The following is a 16,674-nucleotide window of genomic DNA, read 5'->3' on the forward strand; positions in this document are numbered from 1 at the left end:
TATTCATATCGATTTATTATTCACGCTCTCCTTTTAGCATATAATAAAACCTTATATAATATGGTATACTCCATCCTATGGAGCACCCCCATTGTGCCAATCTCACGATCATCATGGGAGAGGAAAACTGCGGTGTCATAGAGGCAAGCCCCTGTCGAAGGTTTAACGAGCTAGTTACTTGAGCTCGAGCTCGTTTATCTCTCTAACTTAATTAATATTTAGTTCATGTCGATCTCGAACACAAAATAAGCTCATTTAATTTGAGTTGTCGAGCCACTAAATGCTTGTAACCGGTACATGCATCAAATGTACAAGGCATTTAGTAGTTCCCAACCTCGCCAGTTCACCCCACCCACCCGCTATAGACACATAAACATTATTTGCATAAGCTATGGCGGCACATCAACCACAATAGCCACCACAACAGGACGAGGACGAGGACACAGAGACTGACTTGTACGACGATAACGACACAAAGACCAACGATAACGACACAAAGACCAACCAGTACTATGATTAGATATTTATGTATCAATATGTTTGAGAAATTAATGTTTATTTTATGTGATTAATTTTGTATCATGGTTTTTAAATTATCTTCTAGTTATTTGAATAAAAAATTATTTTATAGTTATTTGAATATAAAATTATTTGAATAAAACATATTTTATAACCAAATTTAAATAGCTAAAAGAAATAAAATTTCACCTGTAGCGACAACATATCATTGCAGTAAGTAAAAAGTTAAAGTTCAACTTTTACGTACGGCGTCTACATGTCGGCGCTACAGAAAATGTTTGTTTTTTATTTTTCACCTATAGCAACGACATGACATTGAAGCAGATACAAATACAATTTTTTTAGGTTTTGGCGATGATTTTGTCTTGACGAACAATGACGAGCTCCATAGCGACGATCGTTGTCGCAATATACCTATAGCAACCAAATTTAGATCTTTAGCGACAACTTTGGTAGTTGCAATAGGTTAGATTTGCTCTACTCGACTTGGCTCGTAAGAAAGTTTGATTAAAAATTTTCGAGTTGAGTCGAGTCATTCGGACATTCATTTTATTGAGCCAAACATATTCATATGTTCGTAAACCATAGAATCAAAATATAAATCATTGAGTTCGAGCCATAAACGAGCTCATAATGCTGAAATTTGAAGTATAATATATCACTCAAATTTGTTAAAAGAGTATCGAGCTTGAGCTCAAACATTAAAAAATATTTGAGCTTGAGCATATTTTGAAAAGTCATTCAAGCTCAAATCTAGTATTATTTTCTTAAATCGAGCTCGAACAACCAACTACTCCTCTCGACTAATCAACACCCTATATACCCCTAATTTAAACTCACGACCCCATGTAGTATTCCTAACATGAGTATCTCCAAAATTAAAAAAAATAGAATTTTTGAAGTGATTTTTAATAGCATCCATCCACAATGGAGGTTCTTGTTGAGATTCCTCTTAGTTTTTTTTTATTTTACAAAAACCTCCATTGTGGGACATAGGTTCTTGTCGAGTCACATTTTTTATATTAGAACCCAGGTGCTTGAACAAGAACCCAGATTCTTGTATACATTCTATTTTAGTTATTATTTTATTTCTTAACCATTTTATTTATATGTAATCAATTTATAAAACATATAAGTTAAAAACAATACCAAAAGATATAAATCAATTATTATATATAAATAAAACTTTTGATTTTGTTTTTGTTTTTGTTTTTTAGGTTTTTATATAAATTATTTGTATTAATAAATTTTTAATTATGTTTAGATTATTTTTCATATATTATCATATTATTAAGTTTAAATTAAAATTAAAATTTATATCAATAAGTTTTAAATTAAAATTAATATAGAAAAGTGAAAATTAATATTTTATATTTGAATTTTTTTATAGTCTTATAGAATATATAATTTATAAGATTACATTTTACAAATTAAAAAAAATAAAATGAAAAGTGAGGTTTTTGTTTGAACCTTCGTTATAGAGTTTTATTGAGATTCTTATTTTATTGATGTGGTAATATTGTGACATGAAAAAGAAAATGAAAAATGAGGTTTCTAAAGGTTCCATCACCGTAGATACTCTTAATTTAAGAGAAGTTTTAAAACGTTCTCCAAAATGAAGGAAAAAAAACGAGAGAGAGTAATTTTATTTCCATATTTGAAAGATAATATAATTAATATAAAAATATTAAAAAGTGAAGAAAAAAATAAGACAATCTTTTTCCCCCCCATATTTTGAAGAGAGAAAAACTTGTGAAGGTAAATTTATTGTTTTTTTTTACTTATTTTAGAGAGGTAGAAGAATGAAGAACATTAAGTTTGTACAAACCAACCAATCTTTTGATTTATGAAACGATAGAAAATAGGAACCCTAAAACTCTCAAGAAGAAAAAAGAGTGTTTACAGTACTGAATCGATAACGAAAAAAAAAATGATTTAAGATAGCTCTTAAACAGAAATTACACAATTGATCCTTGAATTTTTACCAAAAATGCAGCGGCGTCCTTCAGCTCTTAACAACAACAGTTCAGATCCTCAAGTTTCCAGAAATCTACAGAAATACCTTTTTCAACATAATTTCCTACAAAATAAGATAAAAAGCTTATAAATGACAAGATTAAACTAGAATAGACAATATTTAACAAAGTTATAGTTTTATTGAAGTATTAAATATAACAAATATTTTAATTATAAAATTTATATAATAATATCCAAAATGTAGGAAAATTAAGAGAAATGTTTTCTTTTCCAAAATTAAAAAAAAAGATATTCAGATTTAGATTTTAGTAGTGTCTCCAATAGAATTTTTAAAATGATGAGATCGAAGATTTTGAAGTTTTTCTTGTATTTTCTTTTGCTCTAACAAAATCCAAAGACTTTTTCAAGAATGGAGAAAATAGCAGACCTGTTATGGTTTAGTACCCAATTCTCAAGTAATATAATGTCTCAAGTATGAGATCGTACCATTAAGATTCTAAATTAAAAGAAAAAACTATTTATGTTATGGTTTAGTACCCAATTCTATCAATAATGAAAAACATGTAATGATGATCATATATATTTTTTAGAAATTCCAAATTCCCCATTTATCTCTTAATGACCCTTATTTTTACCAGTTATCTCAAATATAGTTAATCTATATAACATTAACTCTTGCATTGTTCCCAAGTAGCTCAATGGTACGTAAAGCAATGAGTTATGAACCAATTGATCATTGCTTCGAATTCTATTTGAAGAGATTTTAAAATCACCAGATTAACACCTTGATGTTGGTCTACGATGCTCCTCAATTCCATAGCCGAAATGCTATTTACAAGAATCCAATTAAATTGGCTTTAATATACAAAAGTTTACAAGAAATTTCAAATAAGTCACTCATTTATAAAAACGTTGAAGGAAGTCACCAGCTTTCAAACATGTCATTTATAGAAAATAACGCAAAATAATGAAAAATGAAATCGACTAATTTTTTTGGCGGTTAAGAAAATTTCGATACGAAAAACCTAGGAATGAAAACCGTCGAGGGGAGGGAATAGTTTACATTGTCAACTTGTCGTCATAGTGGGAAGGGAGGGGAGGGGAGGGGCGACAACAGATGGTGGATGGTGATGGTAGGTGGGAGACGCTGACAATGGTTGACAACGGTTTAATAACTTGTGTCATACAACTTATATCGTACAAATCGTTGTTGCAAAAATTTCAAATTTCAAATTTCAAACTTCATATTAACATTTTAATTAAGTTTTTTAAATTTTCAGAAGAGTCCATGAAATTTGTGTTATTATGATCAGTTTAAAGTTTAAAATTGAATAAAAGGGTATAAAGTCATTGCATCAAATTTAATATAATTAAATGACACCAATATAAAGTTGTGTGGCCTCTTTTGACCTTTTGATATTTATCAAACTTTAGTATAATTCCTTTATATTAAACCTTAAAATATTTTAAATGCATTGGTACTATTAGTGCATAAAAACGTAGTCATTGGTTTTTCCTCAAGGCCATACGCTACTTAAAAAAACGTTATCACCGATGGATTTTTCTGGCGGAAATTTCGTCGGAAATATTCTCGACGGATTTCCGATGGATCCCAAACATATCAATTTCTGTTAGTTGTGAGCAAACATATCAACGAGGGGAAATGCATTTTTGTTATGCTACTAATACTTGTATTTGCCATACCATTTATCTCATCCTAGATGATGAGAGTTACTTGTGTGTAAAAAAAAAAAAACAAAAACATTCGGAAAACAACTCAAGGTACATTCACCACAAATAGCAGGTTCTGTCTTTTGGAGTTTTGACATGTTGCTGTGCAGAGGAGGTCTCAATCGAGTTTTTTTTAGAGTTTTCACATATTGTTATGCAGAGTCGGACTCATTTTCTTTCCCATATGATGACACCATTTGACTATAAAGAATAAATGTATACAATTATTTTGCAAAATGATTATAGATCTGTTAGTTTTCGTTAGTTTGTTCTTTCTCTCAGCAAGGATAGATCCCGTGTTTGGCCTTTCTTACCGCCTTTTCTTTCAAATATTTTTAGATTAAAGTTGAAATTAAAATAGAGAAAATTTTCAAACAATTTGTACCCTTTTGAAGCTAAAACTTAACACAAGAAGGCACACTAACCTTGCCACCACCATATATAAACTTGTGTATGTAGTTTAATTTCAATAAATAAAACATATTATAATATAAAACATTATAACAAATGCAACTTTAAGCCCCTAATTTCTTTCCACTGCATCACGACAATGAAGCGAGAGCATAAGCACCACTCCTCTCTCTATTTAGGTTTCACTACAAAACTGAGCACTATTAGCAACAAATCCAATCATCACTAATCCATCACTAATGCTTTGATTCATCGCTGATAGCCTGTGGGGAAAAATGTGGTGGGTGATGCTATCAACGACAGATTAACAACATATATCAACGATGGATCAGCAACGGATAGGATCAGCGACGAATCAACAACGAATTAGCGAGGACCCTCTTTAGCGACCGGGCCTTTTTAGCTACAAACCAAATTAGCAATGGATTTGCGAGGCACTTCAACGACGGATTACCGATTGATTTTTGGTAACTTTTTTGAAAAAATTGAATTAAAATTTTGTATTTCCTATGTATTTTATAAAAACGTGTCCATATTACCGAAACTGTCCAATAAATTAAAAACAACTAATTCATACAATTTAAAATACCAAATTCTTACAATTCAAAATAATGTCGAGAGTCAGGTAACAATCTAACTAAAGAGAGGGATAGGAGGGGAATATGATATCTTTGTTGTCTTATAAAAGTAACAAAATGCTTGATAATGTGATTTGCTCGGCTAACTGGGCAACTTGGGGCAGCTTGTCTGGCTGTTGGTTACGGGTAACCAAATTCATACATGTCCAGTAACATTTTATGGACATGATAATGAACCAAGATTCTATGGTTACAGGTGTAGTTGGATCAGGCCTAGCTATCTATCTAGGTTGGTGTAACAGCCAAGTTAGGGATATGGAAAGCACATGGCAGAAAAAGTTGGTCGCTTTGTTTCTTTCTGTGCGTCTTTTGATCTCATTGCCGACAGAAGAAAGACCAAATAATCTTTGAGAACATCATCATCAAAACATATATATGTCTACATTCTGATCATTTTTAATAACTTTTGTTTTCTTCCTCTTTTTGACTGGTCTTCTGGCATTCTAATCTAGAGACAAACCATCTTTCTTCCAGATGATGGACCCTTGGATCCCTCGAGATCATCCCATTGATCAGATCATGAAGTCACAGAAGCTAAAGATATATTCATCTTGTCTCTGTTTATGTTCTTTTTAGGTAGAAAGGGAAGATTCCATTATAGAATGATTATTAGGGTTAGAGATCCAAGACAACCTTCCCTTACTTTCATGCAAGAGAATTATATATATCTATATATATATATAGAGAGAGAGAGAGAGAGAAATAGGAACACTTTTATATGTATACACCTAGATGGTGACAGTATTTGAAAGGGTGCCATTTCTTTGCTTTCTGGTTCTTTTTCTTGTATAGAAAACTGCAAAAGCTCAAGGTGTTGATGCTTTTTTAACATGCCATTCTTGTGAACAAGGTCACCTCTCTCTTGACTGCGAGAGACGCTAGAAGTGAGGCTCAGACCGATGTCTTTCACAATAATTGTTTAAAGCGTCGAATAACCCTTAAAAGAGCTTCTTATTGGTTTCTTTTTTCTTTCCCCTTTCCCCTTTGTTTTTCTTCTTCTTTTTTGTATTGTAATGATGACGACTCGATATATGTATATAGGGTCCGGTTCATACGAGAACTGATGCATATACCTAATGAGTTTAAGTGATTATATGCATCAACGCACATACACTTGCATATATATATATATATATATATATATATATATATATATATATATATATATATATATATATATGTGTGTATATGTAGAGGGAGGTTCACAAGAAAATCTAAAAAAAAACACATTTACTTGGACGGTATACACGGTAATTGAAGTAAGTTCATGAAGTAATTAACCAAGTAAGTCTAAAAAATAACGACATTGCCCTCATTTCAGATACACATCACTAGTCAACTAATAAACCAAGTAAGTTCATGCTTTTTTCCTTCATGAACAACACCTTTCAAATACATATATGACATTTAAAATATGATATTTTAAGAAACCGACTTGCTTTGCGTGCATACACCTTCAGTTAAATCATTTGAAAATATTTCACCAAAAAACAATTACGCATATCATCACCACATTAAGTTGTTTGTGGGAGATCTGAGATTCAAACTTCATCAGAAATGAGGAGAGTATATGAGTTTATTTATTGTATTTGCCGTATATAACTATTATATATTTAAAAGAAATAGTATACCCCTATGATATCATGTTGTAGCGTAGGTCACCAAATCTCCTTATGGCAAAATTTAGATGGGCTCGCCCAACAATTATGAGTCTCTCGTGTCCCATGATATGAATCCAAACATATACTAAATGAAACATCATTTTCTTATGTAACATAACATGTATGTCACCTTTTAAAATATTAAAATCATACATAAACGTGTATTCTATTATAATAAAGCACATGCTATATACCTCGGTTTGTCTTCTAACTAGATCTGGCTAATGTTTTAGGATTATCCTACTCAATAAACATGCAAGCTGATTCAAATACCCGAACATCTTATTTCTACTTCTATATATATCTTTTCGATTAAAATGATCAAGTATAGAAATGCAGACATATATCAAGCTAGCAAGCATACCTAATGAATTGTAGATTAGATATGTGAAGAATAGATCCAAGCTAGAAAACTCAGAAATAAAGAAAACTCAACCTCATTGGACATTTGAGGCACGTCTAGGAGTGAAGGACCCCGGATGGGCACAACACGAGCTTGACCCTAAAACATGGAACACCAATTCATACTGATCGACTTTCATCAAGTCTTTCGTTTTAAGAATGAAAAACATCATATAAACAAGATATAAACATATGCAAGTACTCGTATATCAATTACACTTTCATCTCCTTTGATGATACTTAATCTCTCACTTAAAATGAATTTCGAAATAAAAAATCGATGGTTTTATATTTGTTGTAATTTGTAATCTACATGTTCTTAGAATCATAGAACTTCTCATACAACATCATAATGAATAGATGACCCTTAGATACACTCACTAATACATATAAATGTGCCCATTTTAACCAAAAAAGTGGTATACTTTCTCCTCACTTTTGTTTATTGGAAATTAACTTGTGATCATCAGAAGTGATGCTTCCATCACATAAACAATTCTATCAATCAATTAAATAAAATACGATGATGATCACCTCAATAATTCAACCTTTTACGTTTTTTATATCTTGTTTATGTAGTCGTTCATCCCTAATGGGAGCAGAGCTCGAGGTGGCGTCTTCAATTAATGGTGCTGATGACAACTACCACCACTAATTTCCATCTAAAGTAATTATTGATCGATAATGACAGAACTAAGAGATCATATATGTGTTCAACATTCACAGAACCTTCATTTATAATTGTTTAATTATGAAAAGACCATAACAAAATCGATATATAATATAATAATTGATAGTGGTTATTAGTTATTTAAATTTGAAAAAAATGGTTAACAAAAATATTGTATTTTTCTTATATTATAACCTAAAATACTAAGATTTTTGGTTTTTTTAAAGTATGGAACAATTAAAATATGTTACAAAATTTAAACACTATTTTTTTGATTAACTTGGATATCCAACCCGCTATGCAAGCCGACTAATACCAGTGCGATTGAACCTCCGTGGCCACAAAAAGATTTTTATTCCTCATTGGATTTGAACCTGTGACCTCCCTGGTACTTTTGACCTTTGGAGTCAAGCTCAAACCAATCAGACACCACACTTGTGGTTTAAATGTTAAAGTTTATTTACTATTACTAATTAAGTATAACTTTCTTCATAATACATATTACGAGTTTCATTATACGTACCAAATTTTATGAAATAAAAAATAAATCTACACATAATAATCAATAGATAGCTGTATATAATCAATTTTTACAAATATAAAAATAAATTTTACTATATTGTTGGTAAATTTTTTAAAACAAAGTTTTATTATATTATTAAATATCATATAGTTTATACTGTTATTTACAAACATCTAATTAACTTCGGACACATAACAATGCATAATACAAGCCAAATACACTAAAAAAACCATATGTCTAGAAACTAAAACCAAATTATTATATATAATTTTTACAACAAAAATAAAATATGAACATATAAGTTATACATATACTATTATTTTTTGTTCAAATTAACTAAATGAATTAAATGGAATACAAGGTTAGGCTCCGGTGATTATGACCCACCTTTCTTGAGACCCTTGAAACCACATTGAAGTCGTTGGATGACTGAACCTTCACATAGAAAAACCGCACATCCATAGGAAAAACACTTAATCCACGGTGAATTTCCTTGGAAGGTTGCCAATGACTGCAAAATGGTTCCGCGGATCTTACGAGAAGTGGGTGGTATCACAGGATCTCAAGTCTATAATTTGTTGACGATATTTGGATTTAACATGGAGAGGGAAGAATGATGACATGACATTCTCTTTCGGGTATAAGATTTTGTGATATTTAATTAGAGCATTTTAAAACAATGTTTGAGTTGTATATCTAATTCTATTTCATTAATTTGGAAAAGTTTATGTATTTGTTTCAAAACTAAAACTAACATTATTATGTTTCTTAAAATTAATTCTACTATTATCTTACTTAAATAATAAAGTTCAAATTTAAAACTATATGTTAAAATCTTAATAAACTAGTGATATGTGTGTCTTTTTATTTATTTTAAAGTTCAGATGCAGTACTATCAAGATTAAAATCAATAAACATTTTTATTCTTAAATGATTTAATGTGTTTGTTTATTGTAACATCTTATGTAAGGACATTAAGTGAGAGTTTGACAACTTGTCCCATATAGATAGAAAATAAGATTTGTAAGCACTTAATAAAGCTTAATTTCACGATTAACATATAATTTGAGCTTTATATATAAAACGTCATTTTTCCTAATGATTCTAAGTTGATTTAGAAATTATTGGTCAGCCCGTGACATCTCTAACCCGTTGAGAATACATCATGCAAATTAGCAACTAACTATTCCAACAATAAAAAGGCCATCGGGATTAAAAGTCAATTCTCATCGTTTTAACTATTCGGGTTTGAAAGTGTCTGATCAAGAGAACCCACTTCCATATATATATTCATAAAGGTGATACTGATACATATATTTATACTCACATATGATTCACAAACAAATTGGTCTCTGAAAGTCGAAGATATCATTAGTAATATAAGAATTGATACTAAACTGGAGTGCTAATCCCTAAGCGAGTTGTTAATCTTATCCTTACATAGTCTCCTCCCATGTTAACAGTAATCGATTTGAGCAGCTAACCTTGGGAAAGAGTATGTTGGAAAGAAGTAGCTTGTTTTAATGGCTAGCTAAATGACAAATGAATTGATTTTTAAATAAAAGTTTACCGTAATGCGAGATGACTAATCTGGTTTGGTTTGAATGTATATATAACTAATCAATGGGTTAGTGGCCTGGTGGTGTAATTAAGTAGTTTAAATTTTGGTTTAATATCGATATATATTATTGTCCTAGTACTCTTGGTCAACAAATAACTAGTTAATAAATCGTGTCTTTCTATTTGTTCGGCTATACTTGTATGAATAATTAGAATCTAGTTTTAGGTAATTGATGGTCCTAGCTAGCTACCTAATCCCCAACGATTGTTTGTAACCCCGCTAATAATTAACCTTCAAATCAACTTAAAACAATGATAGAAATTTATGGGCGGCCAACAACTTAACCTGAAGCTTATAAAGAGGTCACAATTAATTCTCATTTCTACTTATGTTAGACTGATACATGATCTATTTTGTTAAAAGATCTCTATGGGCAGTGACGGACCCAAAGGGGTGGTTGAGGTGGCACGTGTCACCGTATTGTTCCTCCGTGGTAAGGTAAAAAAATTAGATTCGTGATAGGTGCAACCCTTTTGTTTTAGAAAGTATGCAACCGTTTTATATGGTGCCACCGCATCCAAAAATTATTGGGTCTATCCCTGACTATGAGCATGATTTAGTGTTGAAATATGTGAAGAATACATGAAGGTCGTATGGATGAAAGGAAACAAAAAATACAAAAAAATAGTGAAGGGACCTACACAGAAAGGTAAATTTAGAAATGCCACACTTATATTTATAGTGTACATACTTAAGATTTTGCTCATATATTTATACTTCTTATTGCTTATATAATTTATCTTTGTAACATGACAAATATAATAAGCTTATAAGGACGTTTATTGTGCCCACACACATATCAACTGGCTACGAGAGAACATAAATGGACGTAAAATGATCAAACACCTTTGAATGTAACTCATTAAATATGGTTCTCACTGTTCTTTATGCATTGAAAAATATTCGGTATTCGTATAAAATATGAACTATTACGTTCTTTAATGAACTTCAGATTTTTTCTAGTGTTTGTTTATGTGTTTATGGACTGCAAGCCTTTGATTGCCCTCCAATGACTATATAATTAAAGATGCATTGAAAATATAGGGATGATAAAGGGAGAAGGTGACGATAGGTCACTGCAACAGGCGAAGGATGGTAAGGCTTGATGTAAAGCATCGACTGGGTCACCAGAGTGCCAAGTTAGAGGTGGGCGATAGCCATAGAAGAGAGCCGATGATAAGGGTTCCAAAAAGGCGGTAAATGGTGGATCTGGAGATGAAGTGGGCATATAACAGAGAGAGCTTAAGGGGGCGATTCCTAAGTCGGAGGAACTTTTCTAGAAACAGAAACTTCTTTCTCTTTACTTCACCTTGGATATCAACATTCTTCTGGTAGTGTAATAGTTAGTATATTCCAGTTTTGCATATAGGATTGATTCCTTATCTCTGTAGCATGACCAATAAGCAAATAATAATAGAAAATGACCAACATATATGCATTCTAAAATTAGTATCTTGATTTTCTATTCTTACATTAAGAAGTTCTAGAATTTGTGACACCTCATTAACAATGTCGCCATATCGATACACACATACACCTTTACATTTGTAACTCTTTCTTGTAACAAAATTTGGAACTCAACAAACCAAGTTAAGTGGGACATTGGCAACTCGGGTTGGAACAACTCAAAAGTAGCATCAAAACATGTACTTTGAAGAAAGAACTGATTCCCTTCATGCTTTAATGTTTCTTAAACAAGCAACAAATAAAAAGAACTGAAACTTGCTCAAGCTAACAAAAAGCAACGAGATCGGATTTCAATCTTGGCCTTTGCTTGTCAAAGAGTAGATGACACAAGCTCTACTCGTTTGGGTACGGTGGCCTTCAACGAAAAACAAATAAATATAAGTTTTTTTTTTCCTTCTTAATTGATATTCTGATCTCAAATTAATTATATATACTTTCAGGTATTCTGCTTTATTGATTATAAGAAAAAACTTGAATGCTTGTTCAAAGATTTGATTCTTTCCTATCTACTCATTATCTTCTTTTGAAGTCTTTACCTTTATTAATTCCCTCCCTGAAGAGACCCATTCAACATCTGGATCAGTTCATTAAAGTGAAGAATAATATTTCATCACACATAATTCAAAACATGTTATTTTTCTTCCATGCTTTTTCAGAGAATTTTATTTTATTTTATTTACTTCTTTTGCCAAAAGTAGCTTTTGTTTTGCAGTACTCATAAGTTATGGATCGTATCTTTGCGAAGCTTTATGCATTCCAACATTTGTACTCATCTTGTGACCATAATTCTGTAAATGTTTAAATTATAACAAAAGGAGGGTCTAATCAAATCATCTGGAAGGAATGTTTTGAATGAGATATCCATCAACAACAGATCACTTTCCAAGCATGTTTATAGTTCTTGAAAATGTGGCTAACAATTTGTCTTCCTATATTTCTCACAAGCATTATTCTCCATTTGCTGATTCACTAGACAATATACAGATGTAAGATTCAAACTCAAGATATTTAGGATTGTCCTGAGCAGAAAATGGTTCATTCTAATTTATTGGTATATTCTTAGAAGACTTCCAAAAAGATAAAGCTTTTAATGTCTGCCCAATATAGGCCTTCAAAAATTGATTGAAAAATCCGTTAGTGTTGGTTTTAACTTAAGACCTCTGTGTTTACGCCTAAGTATGTTTCGTCACTTAAACAACTATCTAGAATGAATGGGCGTGCTTATTGTTCTTTGGTTTATACATCTTCATTGAATATTTTTCATCTCAGATTTGGTTGATTGACCATATCTCACAACCGAAGGGGGACAAATGAGAAGTAAAACATGAACAAAACTTGGCACCTTCTTTCTTTTGTTTCTTAGATCAACCACATATATAAATTACTTTATCATGAACATAAATATTTGCAAAACTGATTGCTAGAAGATTTTGATTACCATACATCTAGAATCACATATTCATCCACAAAACCTAAACTAAGAGTGTCTCAGAATATACCTTACGTCACTCACGTTCGTAGTTGAAGAAAGTATAAGGAAAAAAAAGAAAAATATTGCAAAAAAAGAAATGCGCCATCATCCTTGAATGATCCAACTTGGTGGTTGTTCTCTTCACACTAGATTTTGAAAATAACTTGCTTATCCACAGAATTCAAAATCCCAAAATCTTCAGCATCAATGTTCAAATCTAACATGTCTGATTGTTTTCTTTCCCTAGGATCCTCAGTTTTCTGTTCACTCTCGCTGTGTTTTTGCCTCATAGGAGAACATGATCTTGAAAGCGACCTGAAGCTTTCACAACTAAGAATAACAATGGCATCCTTGAGATGAACTGATTTACCACAAGGTAGTGCGATTCTCCCACTCTGGATTGCTTTCTTGATGCCCATTTGGGATAGGTAGTCAACTTGGTCCATGTCTTCCAAGAAGAAAACGCGACTAGCATTTTCCTGTACCGCCCCTCCAAACCTTTCTATATAACTCTGCCCATCTTCATCTCTTGCCCTTTTATTACTAATTAATTCTTGATCATCATCCATTGAGTTGGATTTTGTTGATGAGAAGCAGCTCAGACAAATGGGGATGAAGTTGTTCTTTGAGCCAAACACAACTGTGGCTAGCTCTTGTGCTATCATCTCTTTTCCTTGGCTGTCAGCACCTAAGAAAAACAACCATGTCTCTTCTTTGCTTTTCCTTTCAGTTAACCCGGATCTGCATCGAAGGATAGTACTCACAATTTCTGGAATAATCTCTTGTTGCCTAGGAACCCTTTTCTCCAATGCATTGCTTAGAATCTTCATGTTCTCAGAGTTCACCTCTCTGAACTTGTGCAAGAAAAATTCATCAGGATCTTCACTCACCTCACTACAAGAAGCCGAATTTGGACTTGAATTTGGGTTGGATAGGAGGTCTGGTTTTATAGCTACAGGATGTTTTAAACTGCCCTCATCAAGACTATCATCACTATCAATCTCAAATGTGAAAAACTGGTGCTCTTTTGGGATTTTATTGGAGTCAAATATTATTGGCCAGTTATGTTGATGGTGATGCAAGCTTGTTGAAGACAGGGACGAAGGAGAAGAAAGATTGAACGCTTCATCAAGAAAATGGGGCTGTTTGTGAAGTGAACAGCAAATTGAGTTCCATTTCTTGCAAAGGCTTCCAACTCCGTCATGTTCCTGTAGCATATAAGATACTATTACGACTGTTGGAAGATTTAATTGAAGGTCCAATTAGCAGGGAAAAATGTTTAAAAAAAGTGTCTAATGTAACAAGAACGAACCTGATCATTGATATTCTGCATCTTTCCCTTGCATTGTTGGAGCCATAAAGGCAAAGTGGAGGTTGAAGCAGTAGTATCAGATGTATTTTTGTTGGTACAGTAAGCTATGCTTCGAGCTTCTGTTGTGAAATTTATCGAACACTCACCACAACAAGTGAGTAGCTTCTTCTCATTTGGTGAATCTTTCCTAGAATCATAAAACCAACTTCAAAAATTATTCTATCATAAAAAGCTATATACATGGAAACTCTTTTGGTGTAAAAGTAACTATTTATCACCCATCTACTTTATGAAAAAAGTGAAAACGAAATAATGAAAATGTATTAATTAAAGACAAATTTTCCCGAGTTTGATTACCTATATTCGAGATTAAGGGTGAGGTCCAGGCCACCAACAGGAGTTGTATGAGGAAAAAGATCCCATAGAGTCTCAAGAGAAGGGCGACCAGTTTTGCAACTCATGTAAGTTTGGGAATTGGCTATCCCCATGAGCCACAACTTCCCACTATCGCCAAAACCAAACATCAACCTGCTAAGTTCCATGATCATGTGCGCCATTGGGGAGTCGTGGTAGGTCCTCAACCTTTGCTCGCTGTGCTTCGACCAAAAATCAGAAACCCACTTGAGATCACCCAGATATAGGATCACTCCTCTCTCCGCAGAGCTTTTTACTAGAAAACTAAGCTCCTTAACCTTATCTTCAACCTCTTCGCTTGAAAGATGACTTAATGAGTGCAAAGGAAGACTTACAAACTGCACGAACCTCAAATTGCCAGGAAAAACTAAGTTGTTTCCTCTCTCTAATTTGTCAATAACTCCTCTAACTATGTCATCAGCACTAACCAAACACTCACTCATAACAACTATGTTTTTTCTTTTCCTATCCATCATTGTATCTATAACACTCATCACATCCTCATCCCGGACTCTGGGTGTGAGTTTTGATTTATTACTGCTGCTAACCTGGAAGTCTTGTAATATGGGCCTAATGTTTCCTCTGGATTGGGAAGAGCTCAGGAGAGTTCTTTGGGAAGATATCTCCATAGAGACACTTTGTTCGATACTGTTTTTTACTTGGGTACTAGAAAATCCAGCTTCTCTCATGACTCGACTCACACTAGGGTCATCTAGTATGGATATAATCAGCTGCTCAACCTCCACTTTAAGAGCTAAAATGGGTTGCTGTTGATTTTCAATCGAACCACGTCGTTGGTGAGCTAGAGCCCGCTTGAAGGCTGCAACCAAAGCATTGGAGAGAGAGGGGTGGTGAGACTGATTTGGACTCAACATGATAGGGCTGGATTGGGAAGTAGGGAGGCGGTTGAGGGCTACGTTGAAGCAAAGCTCAAGAGCCTTGCATTGGAGGGGGTGAGAGTTAATTTGGAGGCAAGCCTTCCGAAGAAGACCAGTTGGGGATGTGAACATGGCACTTGCTACATGGAGGGGTGTGACTTGGGCATGGCCTCTCCGTCTAGCGAGGCCAAGAGCTTGTTTTACAACCGCAGCGGCTTCAGAAGCTAGTGTGTGTTGGACTGTGTATCCTTCAGCCCTCATGTTTACGGTGTTTTTGAGATTTTATCTAGCCAGATAGAGATCAAGAGAATGCTTGTATGGTTGTATTTTTCATGTAGGCTTTTGACTCAGTGAGTATAATACTAATGGTGTTATCTGGTGTACCAGAAGGAGGGACTAAATAAGTAGTAGTTTGGGGGGCAAGGAGGTTGGGTGATTGTGCTTTCTTTCCTTCTTATTTTTATTATGTATGTGAAAGTGGAATCCATGTGAAGGATAGGAGTCTCTCTCTCTCTCTCTCTCTCCTCATATATTGGGATAAAGCCATAAAGGTACAAATACATAATACGATTACGATCTATGGAAATTGTACTGCCTTGACTGATTACTGTAGTCATTGATCCAAAGACCATCATTTCCCTTGCTTTCATGCAAAAACATATTGCTCGTAATACTCAGGGAACAGAGAATATATGTTTTAGTTCAAAACACAATCTCAATTAGAAGAACATATTTGTCATATAAAAAAACCAGTTTTATACTATTCTATAAAGAAAATATATGTTTTTGTTCAAAAGACAATCTCAACGAAAAGGAATATATTTATCATAACAAACCGATTTTATACGATTCCATCACTTGTTATCAATGCATATTATCGTAAGCAATATTCGTTTAGACCACTAGTACTTATTTTTAATTACCGACATTCAATGTAATATCTAATTATCTACATCTTGATTACATTTATATGTTTACT

At 32.9% G+C, this 16,674-nt stretch overlaps 1 protein-coding gene across 1 annotated transcript; it reads right to left on the reverse strand.

The window, feature by feature from the left end:
- Positions 1–13,022: 13,022 nt before the first annotated feature.
- Positions 13,023–15,956, reverse strand: LOC112525795 (protein SMAX1-LIKE 3-like). The gene is made up of 3 exons (XM_025136065.1): positions 14,761–15,956; positions 14,404–14,590; positions 13,023–14,299 (listed from the first exon to the last, which is right to left on the reverse strand). The coding sequence occupies exons 1-3, from the start codon at positions 15,954–15,956 to the stop codon at positions 13,238–13,240; spliced, it is 2,445 nt and encodes an 814-aa protein (XP_024991833.1). The 3' UTR covers positions 13,023–13,237.
- Positions 15,957–16,674: the final 718 nt, after the last annotated feature.

This window comes from Cynara cardunculus (assembly GCF_001531365.2).
Source record: "Cynara cardunculus var. scolymus isolate 2C chromosome LG 13, CcrdV1, whole genome shotgun sequence".
Classification (NCBI taxonomy): domain Eukaryota; kingdom Viridiplantae; phylum Streptophyta; class Magnoliopsida; order Asterales; family Asteraceae; genus Cynara; species Cynara cardunculus.